Source organism: Callorhinus ursinus, unplaced genomic scaffold (genome assembly GCF_003265705.2).
Source record: "Callorhinus ursinus isolate GAN/ISIS: 27379988/994484 unplaced genomic scaffold, GSC_fseal_2.0 scaffold31, whole genome shotgun sequence".
Classification (NCBI taxonomy): Eukaryota; Metazoa; Chordata; class Mammalia; order Carnivora; family Otariidae; genus Callorhinus; species Callorhinus ursinus.
Window position 1 is genome coordinate 6,485,486 of NW_027397093.1, and position 15,761 is coordinate 6,501,246.

Below are 15,761 nucleotides of genomic sequence, written 5' to 3' on the forward strand. Positions count from 1 at the left end.
TCTATCCACAGCCTGAATTTCATTTCTAGTAGTGATTCTCCAACATCTAGGCGGCCCCGGGCAGCACCATGGACTCACGGTCACCTGCGGAGGGTGGGTGGGTGGGTGCCAAGAATGGGAGCAGCTTCCCTGGTGAGAGCAGGAAGCCCATGCCTGTGGTCTGGCGGCCCTCCAGGATGCTGTGAGGGAGGCCTCCTGCCCTGTTCTGGAGCCACTTGAAGCCGAAAGCTCCCGAGAACTTCCTCTCATTGTGGACATTCAGGTTTTCCAAAAAATGAAACCCAGACCATTGCCAATATTTGTCCCAAATCTCGGCCTGAGGGGACATTGCTCCAACAGCCCAGAACCCCGGGGACGAGCACTCCAGGTGTTGATGAAGAGATGCTCTGGTCCCTTCTGAAGTGTTTTACAAAGTCTGGGCCGAATGTGCTGGGGTGGGGTGGCTGTAATCTGAGGTCAGTGGGTTGCAGGAGGGCTCCCAGAAGGTCATCGCACACAGGGGCAATGGAAACATCCTGGCCACAACTCCAGGAAGACCAAGCTTCTCCTGACAGTCCCATGCAGACTCACAGCTGATTTGGTGGCAGTGGGGGGACTGAGCCGGGAGGAGACCAATGTGTGTGTGAGGCTGAGGGCTCAGACCTTCTCTGAGGAATATAAGTAGGGGTGGGATGGGGAGATCCATGATGGGAAAGGTCCCTTTAATTCCAGTAGAGACATGAGGCTGAATCAGCCAGAAACTGGCAGCTGGTTTTTCTAAGCCCCTCAGACTAGGCTCCAGTGCAGCCCACCCTGCTTCCTTTCTGGGGAGGTGAGTAAGAGGCAGAACCCTAACCGAGTTGCTGCTAACCCCTCCCGGTCCCTCCTGGCTGCCGGTCCACACCACGGACTGAGCTCAGCCCTGCCTCCACCGGACAGCCTGGTATAAACAGCCACGGGAGCCAGAGCCCTGGCTAGGTGCCTCCGCTCTGGGCATCCAAGGTGTCTGGAGCCTGCTGTCCCAGAGAAAGGGACAGTTAGACACTGAGAAGCCCCCGCCCATAGTCGGCATCCCTGCTCTGACAGACACTTCACCTAGGAAGGCTGCTCAGAGGCACTGTGTGATATCACAGCCACACTTGGTCCTTTCCCTCGCTGTCCTGTCTACTTTGCCTTACCCTGCTCCCTCTCCATTTACTCAGGGCAACTCCACCAAAGCCCCAGGAAATGACTCTCTAGTCCAGGTGGAGGCAGGCGACTGAGGGATCAAAGTAAGCAAATCCTGGGCATTCCTCCTTCTGGCTCCTGGATGTCCCCTGCCAGCCTCCGGGAGAGCTGCGCTGGGGTTTGTTTAAAGAGCCGCCTCGTCTATGACGTACCTACACTCCACGCTTCAGAGCCCCTGCTCACCAGCCACACGGAGATCGGGAAAGACGTTTCCTCCCAAAGATCATCAAGGTTGAGGATGTGGTCCCAAATTATACATCATACCATGACAGTAAGCCAAAGGAGGTCTCTCCTTCCTTACCAGAAACCTCTGCTTGTCCGAGCCCCTACAGGTAGGGTTGCCAGATGAAATATAGGATGCCCAATTAAACGGGAACTTCAGATAAATAGGAGTAATTTTCCAGTATAAGTATGTCCCAAATATTGCATGTGGCACGCTTATATTAAAAAGTTATGGGGCACCTGGGTGGCTCAGTTGGTTAAACGACTGCCTTCGGCTCAGGTCATGATCCTGGAGTCCCGGGATCGCGTCCCGCATCGGGCTCCCTGCTGCTCAGCAGGGAGTCTGCTTCTCCCTCTGACCCTCCCCCCTCTCATGTGCTCTCTCTCTCTCTCTCATTCTCGCTCTCTCAAATAAATAAATAATCTTTTAAAAAAAAAAAGTTATTTGTTCCCTGTATACTGTTGGGACTGTAAACTGGTCTAGCCACGATGGGAAACAGTATGAAGTTTCCTTGATAATTTAGAAACAGAACTACCATATGATCCAGCCATCCTACTTCTGGGTTTCATTGCCAAAGGAAATGAAAACAGGTTATGAGAGATGTATGTGCACTCCCCTGTTCACTGCAGCATTATTTACAATATTCATGACATGGAAACAACCTAAGTGTCTATGGATAAATGGGCAAAGAAGGTGTGGTGTAGACAATGGAATAGTATCCAGTCCCAAAAGAAAAGGAAATCCTGCCACTTGCCACAACACGGACATGATGTGTGATATCACCTATATGTGGAATCTAAAAAACCCTAAATTCATAGACACAGAGTAGAGAGGTAGTTACCAGGGGCTGGGGGATGGAGGAAATGGGGAGTCACTGGTCAAACTCTAAAAACTTCCAGTTATAAAATAGATGAGTTCTGGGGATCTGATGTACAGCATGGTGATTCTAGTTAATGACACTGCATTATATCCTTGAAAATTGTTAAGATAGTAGATCTTAAATGTTTTCACCACAAAAAAAGAAGTGGCAAATATGTGAAGTGATGAAGGCTAACAGCGAGACTTCCAGGGGCCGTCATTTCATGATATGTGAGGGTCTCAACCTAACACCTAAATTCACACAATGTTATATGTCAATTATATTTCAATAAAGGCTAAAAAAAGAAAATGCCTAAAACATGGTGTGTTTCTATGGAGTTTAGAAGGCACACGAGATAGTATGGGAAAAGCTAAGGGTGGAGTTGAAAGGTAACAGCTGAAAGGCCATGTTGAGGGCGCCCGGGTGGCTCAGTTGGTTAAGCATCTGTCTTTGGCTCAGGTCATGATCCTGGGGCCCTGGGATGAGCGCCACGTCAGGCTCCAAGTCTACTTCTCCACCTGCCCTTCCCCCACTCGTTCCTCTCAATCTCTCTTGCTCTCTCTCAAACAAACGAATAAAATTTTTTTTTGAAAAAAGAAAGGTTATGTTGATACGGTGTTAGGAAAAACAAGTAAAGTGAATTTTTAAATAAATTGGCATTTTTAGGTAATAGAAATAGATTTATTTGTTGTGCAATTCTGTTTTTAATCAAATGACGTTTGTTGTCGAGACACCAATGTAGTGTGTGTGTGTGTGTGTGTGTGTGTAGTGTGTGTGTGTGTGTGTGTGTAGTGTGTGTGTGTGTGTAGTGTGTGTGTGTGTGTGTGTGTGTAGTGTGTGTGTGTGTGTAGTGTGTGTGTGTGTGTGTGTGTCTAATGTGTTGACCGTCTCCGGGAACAGTTGGAATTCTCTTTTCCTTCATGTTGGGCTGCCCCCCAGATTCCTGAGATTAGACCTTAAGCTATAGTTAACTAGGAAATTTGCTTCTCTACCTCTCTGTAGGCATGAGTGGCATAAGCACACCCCTTTGACTGTGGGAATATTATGGCAGAGGCTTTAAAATGGATAAAAGGAGACATGGGCAATAAGCCACTGTTGGGGTGACCCAGACAATTCACGCAACCTCCCTTAGCCTCAGCTGACTTAATTCTCTGACGAGGATTTGCTTCCTGCACACCTCATCAAGCTGTTGTGATGATCCAAAATGATAGCTAGCTCGAGGCAGCCCCATATGGACTCCTTACTCAGCTAGAACCACGGGGCAGCTGGACAAGAGGGGAGGCCAGGATGTTCCTGGGCAGTAAGTATGTAGCGGTCTCAGATCTGCCTGGAAGCACAGGGCCTGTCCACAGGGGGAGAGCGGGGCCTCCACTTGGCTCCTCTCTGGCCTGACTTCACCCATCCCTTGGAAATGCTTGCTTTCTGGCTTCAATCACGCTGAGGGAGAACAGGAAGGTGTCCTGTCACTGGGAGGAAGACAGCGTGGAGGGAAAGCGTCTACTGTGAGGTGGCTTGGTGTGGGCTGCACAGCCTGGACACGGTGAAGGTGATGTCCTCATACAGGGGGTGGCCCGGAATAGGTGTCAGAACGAGGAGAAACAAACGTTTTTTAAGGGGGAGGACTGTTTTATTGAAGACGTCATTAAGAGTTGCTGGTGCAATGTGCTAGTAAATTCTCTGCAGATCGTGTTTTTATCTTTTTATAAGGTTTTATTAATTTATTTCAGGGGGAGGGGCAGAGGGAGAGAGAGAGTCTTAAGCAGACTCCCCTCTGAGTGCGGAGCCCGATGCGGGCTCGATCTCAGGAACCTGAGATCATGACCTGATCCGAAACCAAAAGTCAGAGTCCCAACTGACTGAGCCACCCAGGCGCCCCATGCAGATAGTGTTTTTTTAAACTATCTACAGATAATGTACCCCCTTATCACCTGCACCTTGAATTGACAGCCTCCGTCCAGCCTGTGTTTGGTATGCCTCAGGCATGACTCCACACTGAAACGAATAAATAAATGAAATAAAAAGAGGAAGTTTGAGGAGCAGGATCTTTACACAGCACTGAAATAGCTCCCACGAAAGGGTTATTAGTTAAAAAGAGAAACAGAGCTAACTTTATGGTGGGGAAATCTGGCCCGCACCCTCTCAATCAAATGATCTGAGTGAACATCATCATTACTGAGAGGAACTGAAATCCGGGCACCCGCTAGAAGGTGATGAGAGGAGCGCAGCGTTATTTCTGTGATGTTCCTACCGGAGGGGCAGAACCGGAATCTCTTCCTGAGACAACACATCAGAAAAATGCAAACTGAGGGACATTGTCCACAACTAACCTGTTAGCACCAGGAAGTGTTAAGGCCACGGAAATTAAGGAAAGGCTTTGGCACCGTTTCAGATTTAAGGAGATCTAAGGAGACAGACATGACAACTGCATGGAACACAGAATCCAAACTGGATCCTTTTCCCATAAAGGACATTACTGGGGGCAAATTTTGTGCAGGGCCTGGAGGTTATGTGGAGTTATTATATCAATGTTAATTCTTCCTTCCTGCCTCCCTCCTTCCCTCCTTCTCTCTTTATTTTTTTTGTGGCAGAAGGGCAGTCAGAATACTCCAGACAGGAGAAAAGTCACAATCAAAGAAAGACAGGAAAATCACTCCCAGTCCTGTGAACTTGGAGCATTCTCTGTCAGAAGTTGCAGAAAGGGGAGTGGTGGGCACAGAATGAGAAAGAAGGCCAGGTAGCTAATTAGATGGGTCATTTTATTAGAATTATGCATGACACATTTTTATATATTGGCATTGAGCTACACGAATGACTTAAATGATGAAATAATATTTTAGTATTTTAAAAATATTTTAGCAAAAATCACATATGAATGAATCAGAGTTGATTTCTTGACCTTGATAATTATATTGTGGTTGTATAGGAAAACATCTTTATATGAAATATCAATTAAAGATTTGGGTAACGGATGATGTAATGTATGGTGATTAACATAACAATAAAACATTTAGAGAAAAAAAATTTTTAAAAAAATTGGGTAATGGAGTGTCCTATTGGACACTCTCAACCTGCTCTCATAGGTTCAGGAAAAAATTGGTACCAAAAAAAAAAAAAGAAAGAAAAATAGTACTGCGCCTGCAGTTTTTCCTTAAGTTTGAGATTGCTACAAAATAACAATTAGAAAAGAAAATCAAGGCTCAGAGTTATATAACCCGACCAAGGCCACAGGGATAACAGGTGGCCGCTCCCAGTTGCAACTCCGGTGTGTCTGAGTCCCAAGTCCCCATCCTCACCCACACGGCCCTAGATGTCCCTGCTGTTTCCGCTGAGGCCCTTCAAAATCCACCCAAGGAGACCCCTGTTCCTATTCCTTCACCTGCAGAACAGTCCTCCTTCACCCAAACCATGTTGAGTTTCCTTTGATGGAACTGCTCCCCCACCCACCCCAGCCCTGTGCTGGCCCCGGCCCCCCCATCCTACTTGGCTGGCACCCACACCGAGGCGGTGGCAGGCAGCAGCAGGGTTCGGGCTGGCTCTCTGCTCTTAGGAGTGGGGTTCTTTTAGCTGAGCCCCCACTCTCCCAAAGTTCTCTCACTTTTCCTGAGGATCTCGAGATTTTTAAACCACTTACAACCAAACATAGTGATTTTTTCTGGCCTTAGCTCCCCATTCTTAGCACCCCCTCCAGAGAGAGATTCCCCCCTGCATCTGGTGGCCTCAATAGGGGATCTCACCAGTCAGGGCTTTGTGTGCTATCCCATCACTTAAAAAAGCAATCACCACTGCAGGTTACAGACATCACCCATAGCCCAAACCAGAAGGCGCTGCTCTCCTGTGACCTTCCAGGCATGGCCCTGCCTCCCCGCTGCTGAGCCGGCCCGAGCAGGGGAACGGGGAACATGCAAAGGGTTTGCCTGTGACTCTGAGCCATGTGCCCACCGACGTCACCAGGGGCTCCAGAAGCAGGGGCTGGGAGACCAGCGTGGGGACGGTGCTGGGCCGCTCAGTGGTGAGACATGTCCCAGGACACACAGTTCGTCCCAGCTCCACCTGACCACCCTCCTCCTGAGCCATGGCCTCTGTACTGCCTGGAACCAAATGGCCCCCCTCCCAAGGACGAAGAGGCTCTGGAGCTGGAATGGCCCCCGGAGGGGGTCACATGGAGACATCCTGTCCGTGGCTGATTGGCCTCTTTGCTCCCCTGGGGAAGGAGGGCAGCCTGCTATGTTCTCTCGTGCTGGTGGGCATCTGGAGGATGTGATGGTGGTACTACGAATGTGTCACCAGACAGGACTGGGCCGAGGCCCAGCAGGACGAAGCCTCCCTTCGCTGCATGCCCTCACTGGTGCCTGGGTAAGGGCTCTCGTCCTTCACCGCTGGAGAAGCTGGCACGGGGAGAGGGGGTCCACCCCCTGAGATGTTAGCAGGTCCTAAGTGGCCCTCCAGCCTAAGTGCTCTGTGAAGGAATGTTGCTGTGTAAACAAGATGGTTGCTTCCTGACCGGCCCTTCCCCAAAAAGAGGCCCTTGTGACAGGACCCTCTCTGGGGTGGAGAGGTAAGCCTGGTAGCCTGCATGCATATAAATGGTGCTGCCTGACTCCCCACTCAGACCTGACGGCAGAGATCCACAGGGGCTCTGTTTCTATGGGTGAGTGTAGCCCCATCCCTGTGGTCTTACCCAGGGCACGGGGCAGGCAATGAGCCCAGTGGTCACAGGCATAACTAAGCGCCAGACTGGGAAGGAGGGGGCCTCCTCGTGTACCACGGAGAGTCGTGCCCAGAATCATTAACGGTGGATGCAGAAAGGTGGGCTTGCAAATATCCTCATACTCTGACCCTGCAAGGAGTGTAGCTGAGAGTATAAGAACAGAGGGAGGGAGTGACGCCATCCCTCCTCCCAACAGCCTGGAGGGACAGGTCAGGATTGTCTCCAGGGCACAGAAGAAGGTGATGCGAGTTTCCCATGGTCACATCACAAGACTGCATTAGAAGCCAGACCCTCTGACTGTCCAGGTCCTCCTCACCAGCCCAGGTACCACACCCCTCCAGCCCCAGAGGTGTGGTGTGAAACCGCAGATGATGCTAGGAGCTTCCGAGGACAAGCTGGGTTTTTCCCAAAGTGCCTCAGCCTCGGCCGTGTGCCTGAATCTTGACAAACCTTCGCAGATGCCTCAATGAGCCAATGGTGCTTTCTCTCTGCAGGAGGAGTCTCTGGAACAGAAGCCATGTTGCTGTGCTCTTTGGCCCTCACCTTCACCTTGCTGATGGTTTCTGGCATGGAGTACAATGTGAAGGATGTCTGTATTGGCAGCCCCGGCATCCCTGGCACTCCTGGATCCCATGGCTTGCCAGGCAGAGATGGGAGAGACGGCGTCAAAGGAGACCCCGGGCCTCCAGGTACTGGGTGAGACCCTACCCTCAGCTGAGGGACCGTGACCTGTTTCCAGGAGGCCCACCTGTCCCGGGCTCTGGGCCGGGTCCCAAGGTCAGCGGGATGGCGGGGCATGGTGGGAGTTGCCTGGGGGCCTTAGACTGGAGCAGCCCTGGAGAGGTTGCCCTCAAAGTGCCCATGGGGTGACAGGTGAGTCAGCTCAGCTGCTAAGAGACGTCCCTTCACATCAGCCTCAGCCCTGCTGTGGGTGATAAATACCACACATCCATGTCCCCTTCTCTCTGCAGGCCCCAGGGGACCCCCTGGAGGAATGCCAGGCTACTCCGGGCCTGAGGGGGTGATTGGATCCCTGGGTGTTGCTGGAGAGCGTGGAGAAAAGGGGGAGCCTGGTGAGAGGGGCCCTCCAGGTAAGCAGGGCTGGGCAAGCCGGCCACAGCAACACGGGCACTGCGCCCATGTGACCAGTTACGTGAGGGATAGCGGGGGTCAGACAGAACCGTGGAGGTCCCCAAAGGGCATCCTACTCAACCTAAGTGAGAGAAGACGAGGCCGAGGAGAGGAGTCCGACATGCCCGGGTAGTAGGCCATGGCGAGGACTGGTGGGTGTTGGAAGGGCTCCACACGTCACGACGCTGATGAGCATCAGGTGTGGGGCGAGGACAAGCGCTGGGAGGCAGGGAAGGCATTTCCTGGGGCTGGGGCCCAGGGGGCATTCCGAAGGGTGTACAGGGTTATCTGGGCTCTCAGTAGATGATGGGAATGGGAGCCCCTACATACAAAGGGGAACTCCAGAGCTCGGAGTGGTGACCAAGGTCCATCAGGAGAGTGCCGAGAGAACCACGTGCTGTCCCTCTCCTTCAGAGCAGCTTCTTACTTCAGTGTTTGAAATCCTGCTTCCTGGACGAGTGCCCACTATTAACTGAGCTGCTGGGTGGCAGGCGGGGGTGGCGTGAGGTTGAGGGAGGACAATGGTTCAAGATCAGGGGTAGAGACCACGGTGAAAGCCTGTTTTGCCAGGCAGGTAGACCACTCCATGTCTCAGCCAGGCCAGAGAGAGAAGGAGAGGTATAGTTTGTTTGCCTTTGGTGGAGGCGGAGGGAGAGGACCCTGCCCCCAAACCAGAAAAATCCTGTGGGTTTTTCTGACAGAGCCGTTAAAGGACAGGGCAGGAAAGAAGGGCAGGCAGGGGCTCAGCAGGTGCAGGGCTGCATCAAAGCACAAGGGCGTAGGCAGTGTGGAGACACACTCCAGGGCCTGAGCAGTGGGTGTGGACAAGTAAAGGGCCGAATGCCAGGCCTGCAGCTGGCGTTGTGCCTGCCTGGCCGCAAGTCAGGATCTTGGTTGGCTTGCCCCTGATCTTGGGTGGGAATCTCTTGACAGGGCTTCCAGCTTCTTTAGATGAGGAGCTCCAAACCACACTCTACAAGTTCAGACGTCAAGTCCTGCAGGCCATGGGAGGTAAGGGGGGGCTCCCCAGGGCCTTATAGCATGGAGGGTCTCCCTTAAGTTCCCTCGTTCCCAGCGCCGGGCTCCAGAACCTCGAGACTTGACAAGCAGGTGTGGATGGGCAGGTTTTGGGGGGAAAAAACAATACTTCCCTTTCCTGATGTCTTCGAATGGCCCCGAGGAGACAGAGGTAGACACAGATCAGCTCCCTATGTCAGGGGAGCGTAAGTTCTCTGCCTAACTTGCCTTCTATTGAGTCTCAGGAAATTGCAGTTTCTGGCACATAACAGATGGTCCATCAGTAACTGTGCAATGGGTGAACGAATGAATAGAATGAGGAGAGCAGGGAGGGGGACTGAGGAAGACTCGGGTTGGCAGGGGAGGAGAGGCAGAGAAGGCACGAGGACAGGGAGCCCGGGCGAGGGACAGGGACTTCCAGCCAGAGCAGCCGGCGGCCTGACTCGGTTTCTCTGCCTCAGTCCTCAGCTTACGGGAGTCCATGCTGGTCGTGGGAGAGAAGGTCTTCTCCAGCAACGGGCGGTCAGTTAAGTTTGAGGACATTCAAGAGTTATGTGCCAGAGCAGGTGGCCGCATTGCTGCCCCGACGAGCCCGGAAGAGAATGAAGCCATTGCAAGCATCGTGAAGAAGTACAACACTTACGCCTACCTGGGCCTGATGGAGAGCCCCGACTCGGCGGGCCTCCTCTACATGGATGGGTCCCCTGTGAACTACACCAACTGGTACCCTGGGGAGCCCAGGGGGTGGGGCAAGGACAAGTGTGTGGAGATGTACACAGATGGGCAGTGGAATGACAAAAATTGCTTGCAGTACCGGCTGGCCATCTGTGAGTTCTGAGCAGGCCCCTGGGCCGCCCGATAGATAGGGCCCTGCCTTGGCCAGCCTCCCGCAGGAGGATGTGCCTGAGCTCTGACACGCTTCAGCTCCTTCCCGACAAAATGTATTTGTGGCCCTTAGAGCATTCTTAGCCCCTCCGCTCCCTGGACAGGCTCCAAATCCTCACCCGCATCAGGAATCAGGAATCAGTCTGACACGCCCCACCACCCCCAGCCCCTTCTCAGCCCCGCACTCCAGGCGCCACTCCTAACTTTGCCTTTGGGCAAGAGTCGGAGACTTCTTTCTTCCTCCTCTTGTCTGGTTCCTTCGTTGCTAGATGGCAGCAGTGAGGTCCTGGGTTGGAAGTTCCCTCCAAAATCACACAGCAGGTGCCGGCTTCCCGGCCCCCCTCCCCCCTCACTCTGCAGACCACCTGCTGCCCAGCCTCAGCAAGATTTGGCGGTTCTGGTCAAGCACAATGATAGAAGAGGGGGACCTCTGGGGAATTCCACATGTGTGGAGCTAAGGACCCATTTGGGGTTATCTGGCAGCCCGGAGCCTCTGAGGGCACATCTGGTCGGTGTCTCCGTGAGGTCAGAGGGCCGGGTGGTGCCTCAGCATATTGTGGAGGCCAACCTAACCCTAATAGTTGCCTTGAGTCTTGGGTTGCCTCTCAACTTCCTGACCAAAAAGCAGCCAGTCTCTACACCCCTAGGGAAGATCTCACCCCCGACCCAGACATAATCCAAGTAACTCCGGCTGATGGACGTGTCTGCACCTCTTTTTGGATCTCAGTGAGGTGTTCACACCCCTCACCACACCATTGGCAGTTGATCGATCACATAAATAGCATATGTGCCAAGTCTATGTACGCAGAACCTTGCCAAGCACTTCTAAAACATCTTATGGAATATGATTTAATCTTTACACAATGCCATGGGCCCAGCCTGATTTTCCCCCATTTTCATATGAGGACACAAACTTAGAGAAGTTAAATGTTTTGAATTGTATTACTTGGAGCAAAAGTGGAAGAGGCTTATTCAAACCTATCTACCTGGACCTGAAGCTCATGCTCATAACGACCTTGCCTCTTACTGGACAGAGGTGACTGAAGTGTAATAAATCATGACTGCGTTAACATGAGTTTTCATTGCTTTGGTTTCAAGAAATAACACGTTTCTGTATCTCTAGAAATCAAATTAACTCTGGCTCTGAGCCCCCACTTACCTCAAAAATGGAAAATTCAATCTCGGGTAGTACCTTCTTTGTTGGGTGGGAGGGGCAACCTGCTTTCCACCCTTAAGTTGTACAAACGTATGGCAAGCTACAGAAAATATCTGGAAGAACATATGGGCATTCATGTTGATGGCCGGCATTAGGGTAACTCCTAAGCTAACTCCACATGCTTCCTTTGTGGGTGATAATATCATGCCTTCCATTTTCCCCTTAGCCGCCTGAATGTTTTCCATGGCCCTAAGGTGGTGGTGTTCAGGGAGCTTGCTTCTCCCTCTCCAGCTCCCCTATGCTGTGTTCCCTCTCTCGCTATCTCTCTCTGTCAAATAAATAAATAAATAAATAAAAATCTTTTAATAAATAAATAAATAAATCAGTCCTAGATAGTTTGCAATGCAGGGGTCTAGGGAAAAGAATGTATGAAGAACAATAAAAAATTTTAAAAAAATTTTAAAAAATTAAAAAAAAGAATGTATGAAAAATTGTGAGACCATATATTCATTTTGAGAACAGGGTGAGCTTCAGGTTTCCAGATTGTACATACCTGCTTTAAGACTCTTCATCAAACTTGTTATATATTATATTAGTGAGTTACATGGATTTATTTTTTGATATTGAACCATCCTTTCATTGCTGGGATATACCCCCCTCGGTCTAGGGGCTGATACTCTCATCACATTTACTCTGTGCCAGGAACTACACTCATACTAACTCATGTGATCCACATTAACCCTATTATGTAGATGTCATTACTGTCCCCAGTTTACAAATAAGAATACTGAGGCACATAGAGGTTAAAGCGATTTGCCAAAGGCCATGCAGCCAGTTCAAGTGCCGTCTGGGCTATGAATACACAAAGTCAGATTCCAGAGACTGTGCTATTGACCACGGATGCATGCCTAGACTTCAACTGCTGCTTTTGACTTCTGGCGCATTTGTGTCTGCTCCACATTGTTTAATTAATCTGATATTAGTGGTAGTGGGGTCATATTCTTCCCATGATTGGAAAAACCAGAAGAGGCCAGGTTAAACACACAAGCACATGTAAAGCTGCTATTCCTTTTGTAGACACAAAAGGTCTCACGGTCACACGGCCAAGCCGAATGTCCCAGGGGGCAGGATGTAGAGGACGCCGCATGCTCTAAGGCAGGCTCCACAAAGTCCCATGGCCAAGGTCACAGATGTATAATTCTATGATACGGAGAAATAAAATATCAGGAAAAATAGTCCAAACTTCTCTGGTCAAATTTGCCAAGTTTATTTATTTTATTTTTGCAAAGAACCAGTTTTTTTTAAATTGTATTATTAGCTTTATAGTTATTTCCTTATTCTAATTCATTAATTTGTTTAAACTTTTATTCTTTCTTTGCTTCTTTCTTTCTTATATTGTCTTTTAAAAAATATCAATTTGGGACATCTGGGTGGCTCGGTCGGCTCAGGTCATGATCTTAGGGTCCCGGGTTCGAGTCCCGTGTCAGAGCCCACTTCTCTCTCTGCCTGCTCTGCCTGCCGCTCCCCCTGCTTGTGCTCTCTCTCTCTCACTCTTGCTCTCTCTGACAAAAATAAGTAAAATCTTTAAAAATAAATAAAAATAAAAATACCAATGTATCTGTTTATAGAGACAGCTGTCCTGGGAGGACTCCTTCTGAGGCTTGTAGTATCAGTCAGCTTTCCTTCTGCTTATTTCCTACTGTGTTTGGTAATTTTTACAAGGGGATCTCAAACTTAGCCGATGGCCACCTGAGAAAATCCTGAGGCACCTAGCATGCATGTCCCTATGGTGCACTAGGGTGTGACGAGCTGAGACGCTTGAAAAACTCTTTGTCATCTTGCCATAAATAGCAAAATTCGATAATCATCATCTTGGCAGAATAATAATAGTGTGTAGCGTTCTTTAAAACCCAGGCCTAGGGCGCCCGGGTGGCTCAGTTGGATAAGCGCCTGCCTTCGGCTCAGGTCATGATCCAGGGTCCTGGGATCGAGTCTTGCATCGGGCTCCCTGCTCCGCGGGGAGTCTGCTTCTCCCTCTGCCCCTCTTCCTTCTCGTGCTCTCTCTCTCAAATAAATAAATAAAATCTTTAAAAAAAACAAAAAACAAAAAACCCAGGCCTTCGGCGAGGACAGACTAAAAGTACACATCCTGAGAGGTGGATCTTTTCCCCAGCAAAGTCAAGGCTTTCTTATTGTCCCTTTCTTTGCTCATTCCTCCCTCCTCCGGCCATATTGTCTCCCCTGCTTCCCCAAGCCACTTTTCCTCTAGTCTGTAGCATAGAGGGTCCTGGTTTATGTAATTCTCTGTTTCAAACTCCCACCCTTCTGGGAAGTCCGCTCATTTGTTGCATGAGTCGGATGTTCTTTGTCCTCTGGGCCTGGGGCCCTTCACAGTTATGTCAATGGCATCAGGAAACACAGCCCTGAGAGGGGTCTTCTGTACAGGGGGCCCCAGGAATCTGGGAGGGCTGCCGAACAGGGCTTAGTGACTTCGAGTATACAGAGCGGATGACCCTCAAGAAGCCAGAACACCAATCACAAGGCAGAGTCAAAGGGAAGTGGCCCCACCCCGACTCCCCACCAGGGAAAGAACAAACCTCTCGAGCTATTTGGTAAGACTAAGTGTTTCAGAGAGTGAGTGTAAATTGGGGGAGGGCAGGAATCAAAGGTCAGGTCAGGCACATGAAAAAGGCCACTTGATGAGGTGCTGGAGATAAGAAGCAGACGCTGCTGGAAACCAGGCGCGGAGGCACCGAGGACTGGCCAACCACCTGCTCCTGCTCATGGTCTCCGCTCCTCCCCCACGCCCGCTCTCTCAGGCGACCCTTCCTCTGTGCCCAGCCCTGGGGTGCACCGTGGGGACAAGCCAGTGAGGCAAACACAGCTCCTGTCCTAGAGAAGTAGCTGGGAGCGTGGGCACCGATATTAGCTCTTGGGGGAGAGCAGTCAGGGAGCTGCTCTGAGGAGGCCATGCGGAAGGACCCATTCACTCAGTGACTGTTTCCAGGCACCCTTCCCAGCGGCGGTGTCTGTTTCCAGGCACCCTTCCCAGCGGCGGTGTCTGTTTCCAGGCACCCTTCCCAGCGGCGGTGTCTGTTTCCAGGCACCCTTCCCAGTGGTGGTGACTGCTTCCAGGCACCCTTCTGAGTGGGGCAGCAACAGTTGAGGACAAGATCCCTGTTCTGAAGGAGTTCTTGTTCTAAAGGAGGGCAACGGTCAATGAATGTGCAACTAAATAAACAAGACAGTTTTACAGGGATAGCTATTATAGGCAGAGAATTAAAACAGAAAGACAGGATGGAGTGGCTACTTAAAAATAAATGATAGAGGGGCTCTTGGGTAGCTCAGTCAGTTGTAAAGCGTCTGCCTTCGGCTCAGGTCATGATCCCAGGGTCCTGGGATCGAGCCCCACGTCGGGCTCCCTGCTCGGCGGGAAGCCTGCTTCTCCCTCTTCTGCTCCCTCTGCTTGTGTTCCCTCTCTCGCTGTCTCTTCTCTCTGTCAAATAAATAAGTAAAAATCTTAAAAAAAAAAAAATTAAATGGTAGTGGAAAGCCCTTTCTCCAGACAGAATATTTAAACTGCAATGTGAATGACAATAATCATGCAAAGATAGAGGCAAGCATCCTAGGGTGGAACAGCTATAGTGCAAGTACCCACATCCAGCCTTGAACTTGAATTACTACAAATACTCCCCCCCTCTGCCTCGCCCTGGGACATCTGCGCCTCATCCAAAGAAGACCTTTGATAAATGTTGTGAATGAGCAGGGAGGAATGAGGCGACTCAGTGTTTAATCCCTCCCAACCCCCCACCCCACCCTGAACCAGACACAAGTGGGAGCGGGGGAACTGACACAGAAGTGTGAGCCGGTACGTGTAGGCGGACCGTGGACATGCGCATGCTCAAACATGAGTGTGTGTTCGGTGGAATTTCTAATCATGTCTCTTCTAGAAATAAATATGTGGAGGAAAGTATTGTCTAGACTAAGACTCTGGAGAGTCAGAGGGATGGAGCTGCAGGGATGCATGGGAGGGAGCAGCAGAGGGAGGACTGCAGGCTCTTCAAGGAGTGAGCTGCCCAGTGCTGGGCCACGGACCCCAGCAGTGGCGCTAGGGAGCTACCGCAGTAGACAGCGGTTCTAAGGACAGTTGTTTATTAATCTGGGGTTGAGGCCAGTCTAGCACTGTCCCTGGTCACCAGGTTAATTGGACCTGATGTCCCTGGGCTAGAGGACCGGCTTCCTGGCCATAGCCTCCGTGCTTTGAGGAGGCCCTGGTAAGTCATTTCTGGAGGACAGAGGGAAAGGCCTGGGCCAGGGGTCCGGCAGGGGCTTGGGTGGGGTGGTCAGGCCCACTCAGGGCCTCTGTCTCCCTCTGACCTGGGGCATTTGTATCCTTGCAGGGTCCACTTGACCTTTCTGCAAATGAAAGGGTGGTCTTCTCAGCCAAAGGGAAAAATGGAAGTGGGCTGTGTCTGCCAACATGTTTAAGCCCTGACCTTGGCCTCCAGGACGATCAGGGGAAGTTGAAAGAAAGAAAGAAAGAAAGAAAGAAAGAAAGAAAGAAAGAAAGAAAGAA

The 15,761-nt window shown here is 50.7% G+C and overlaps 1 protein-coding gene across 5 annotated transcripts; it reads left to right on the plus strand.

The window, feature by feature from the left end:
- Positions 1 to 6,838: 6,838 nt before the first annotated feature.
- LOC112807524 (pulmonary surfactant-associated protein A-like) lies at positions 6,839 to 11,099 on the plus strand. Of its 5 annotated transcripts, none has more exons than XM_025850375.2 (6): positions 6,850 to 6,936; positions 7,193 to 7,320; positions 7,491 to 7,685; positions 7,968 to 8,087; positions 9,061 to 9,138; positions 9,606 to 11,099. In XM_025850375.2, exons 3-6 carry the CDS (start codon positions 7,514 to 7,516, stop codon positions 9,980 to 9,982), a joined length of 747 nt encoding a protein of 248 aa, XP_025706160.1. In that variant the 5' UTR covers positions 6,850 to 6,936; positions 7,193 to 7,320; positions 7,491 to 7,513; the 3' UTR covers positions 9,983 to 11,099. The 5 variants fall into 5 exon arrangements, with proteins under 5 accessions (XP_025706159.1, XP_025706160.1, XP_073734841.1 ...); XM_073878740.1 differs by lacking the exon at positions 6,850 to 6,936 and adding an exon at positions 6,943 to 7,094; XM_025850374.2 differs by lacking the exon at positions 7,193 to 7,320 and having other exon boundaries at positions 6,839 to 6,936.
- The last annotated feature ends 4,662 nt before the right edge of the window (positions 11,100 to 15,761 follow it).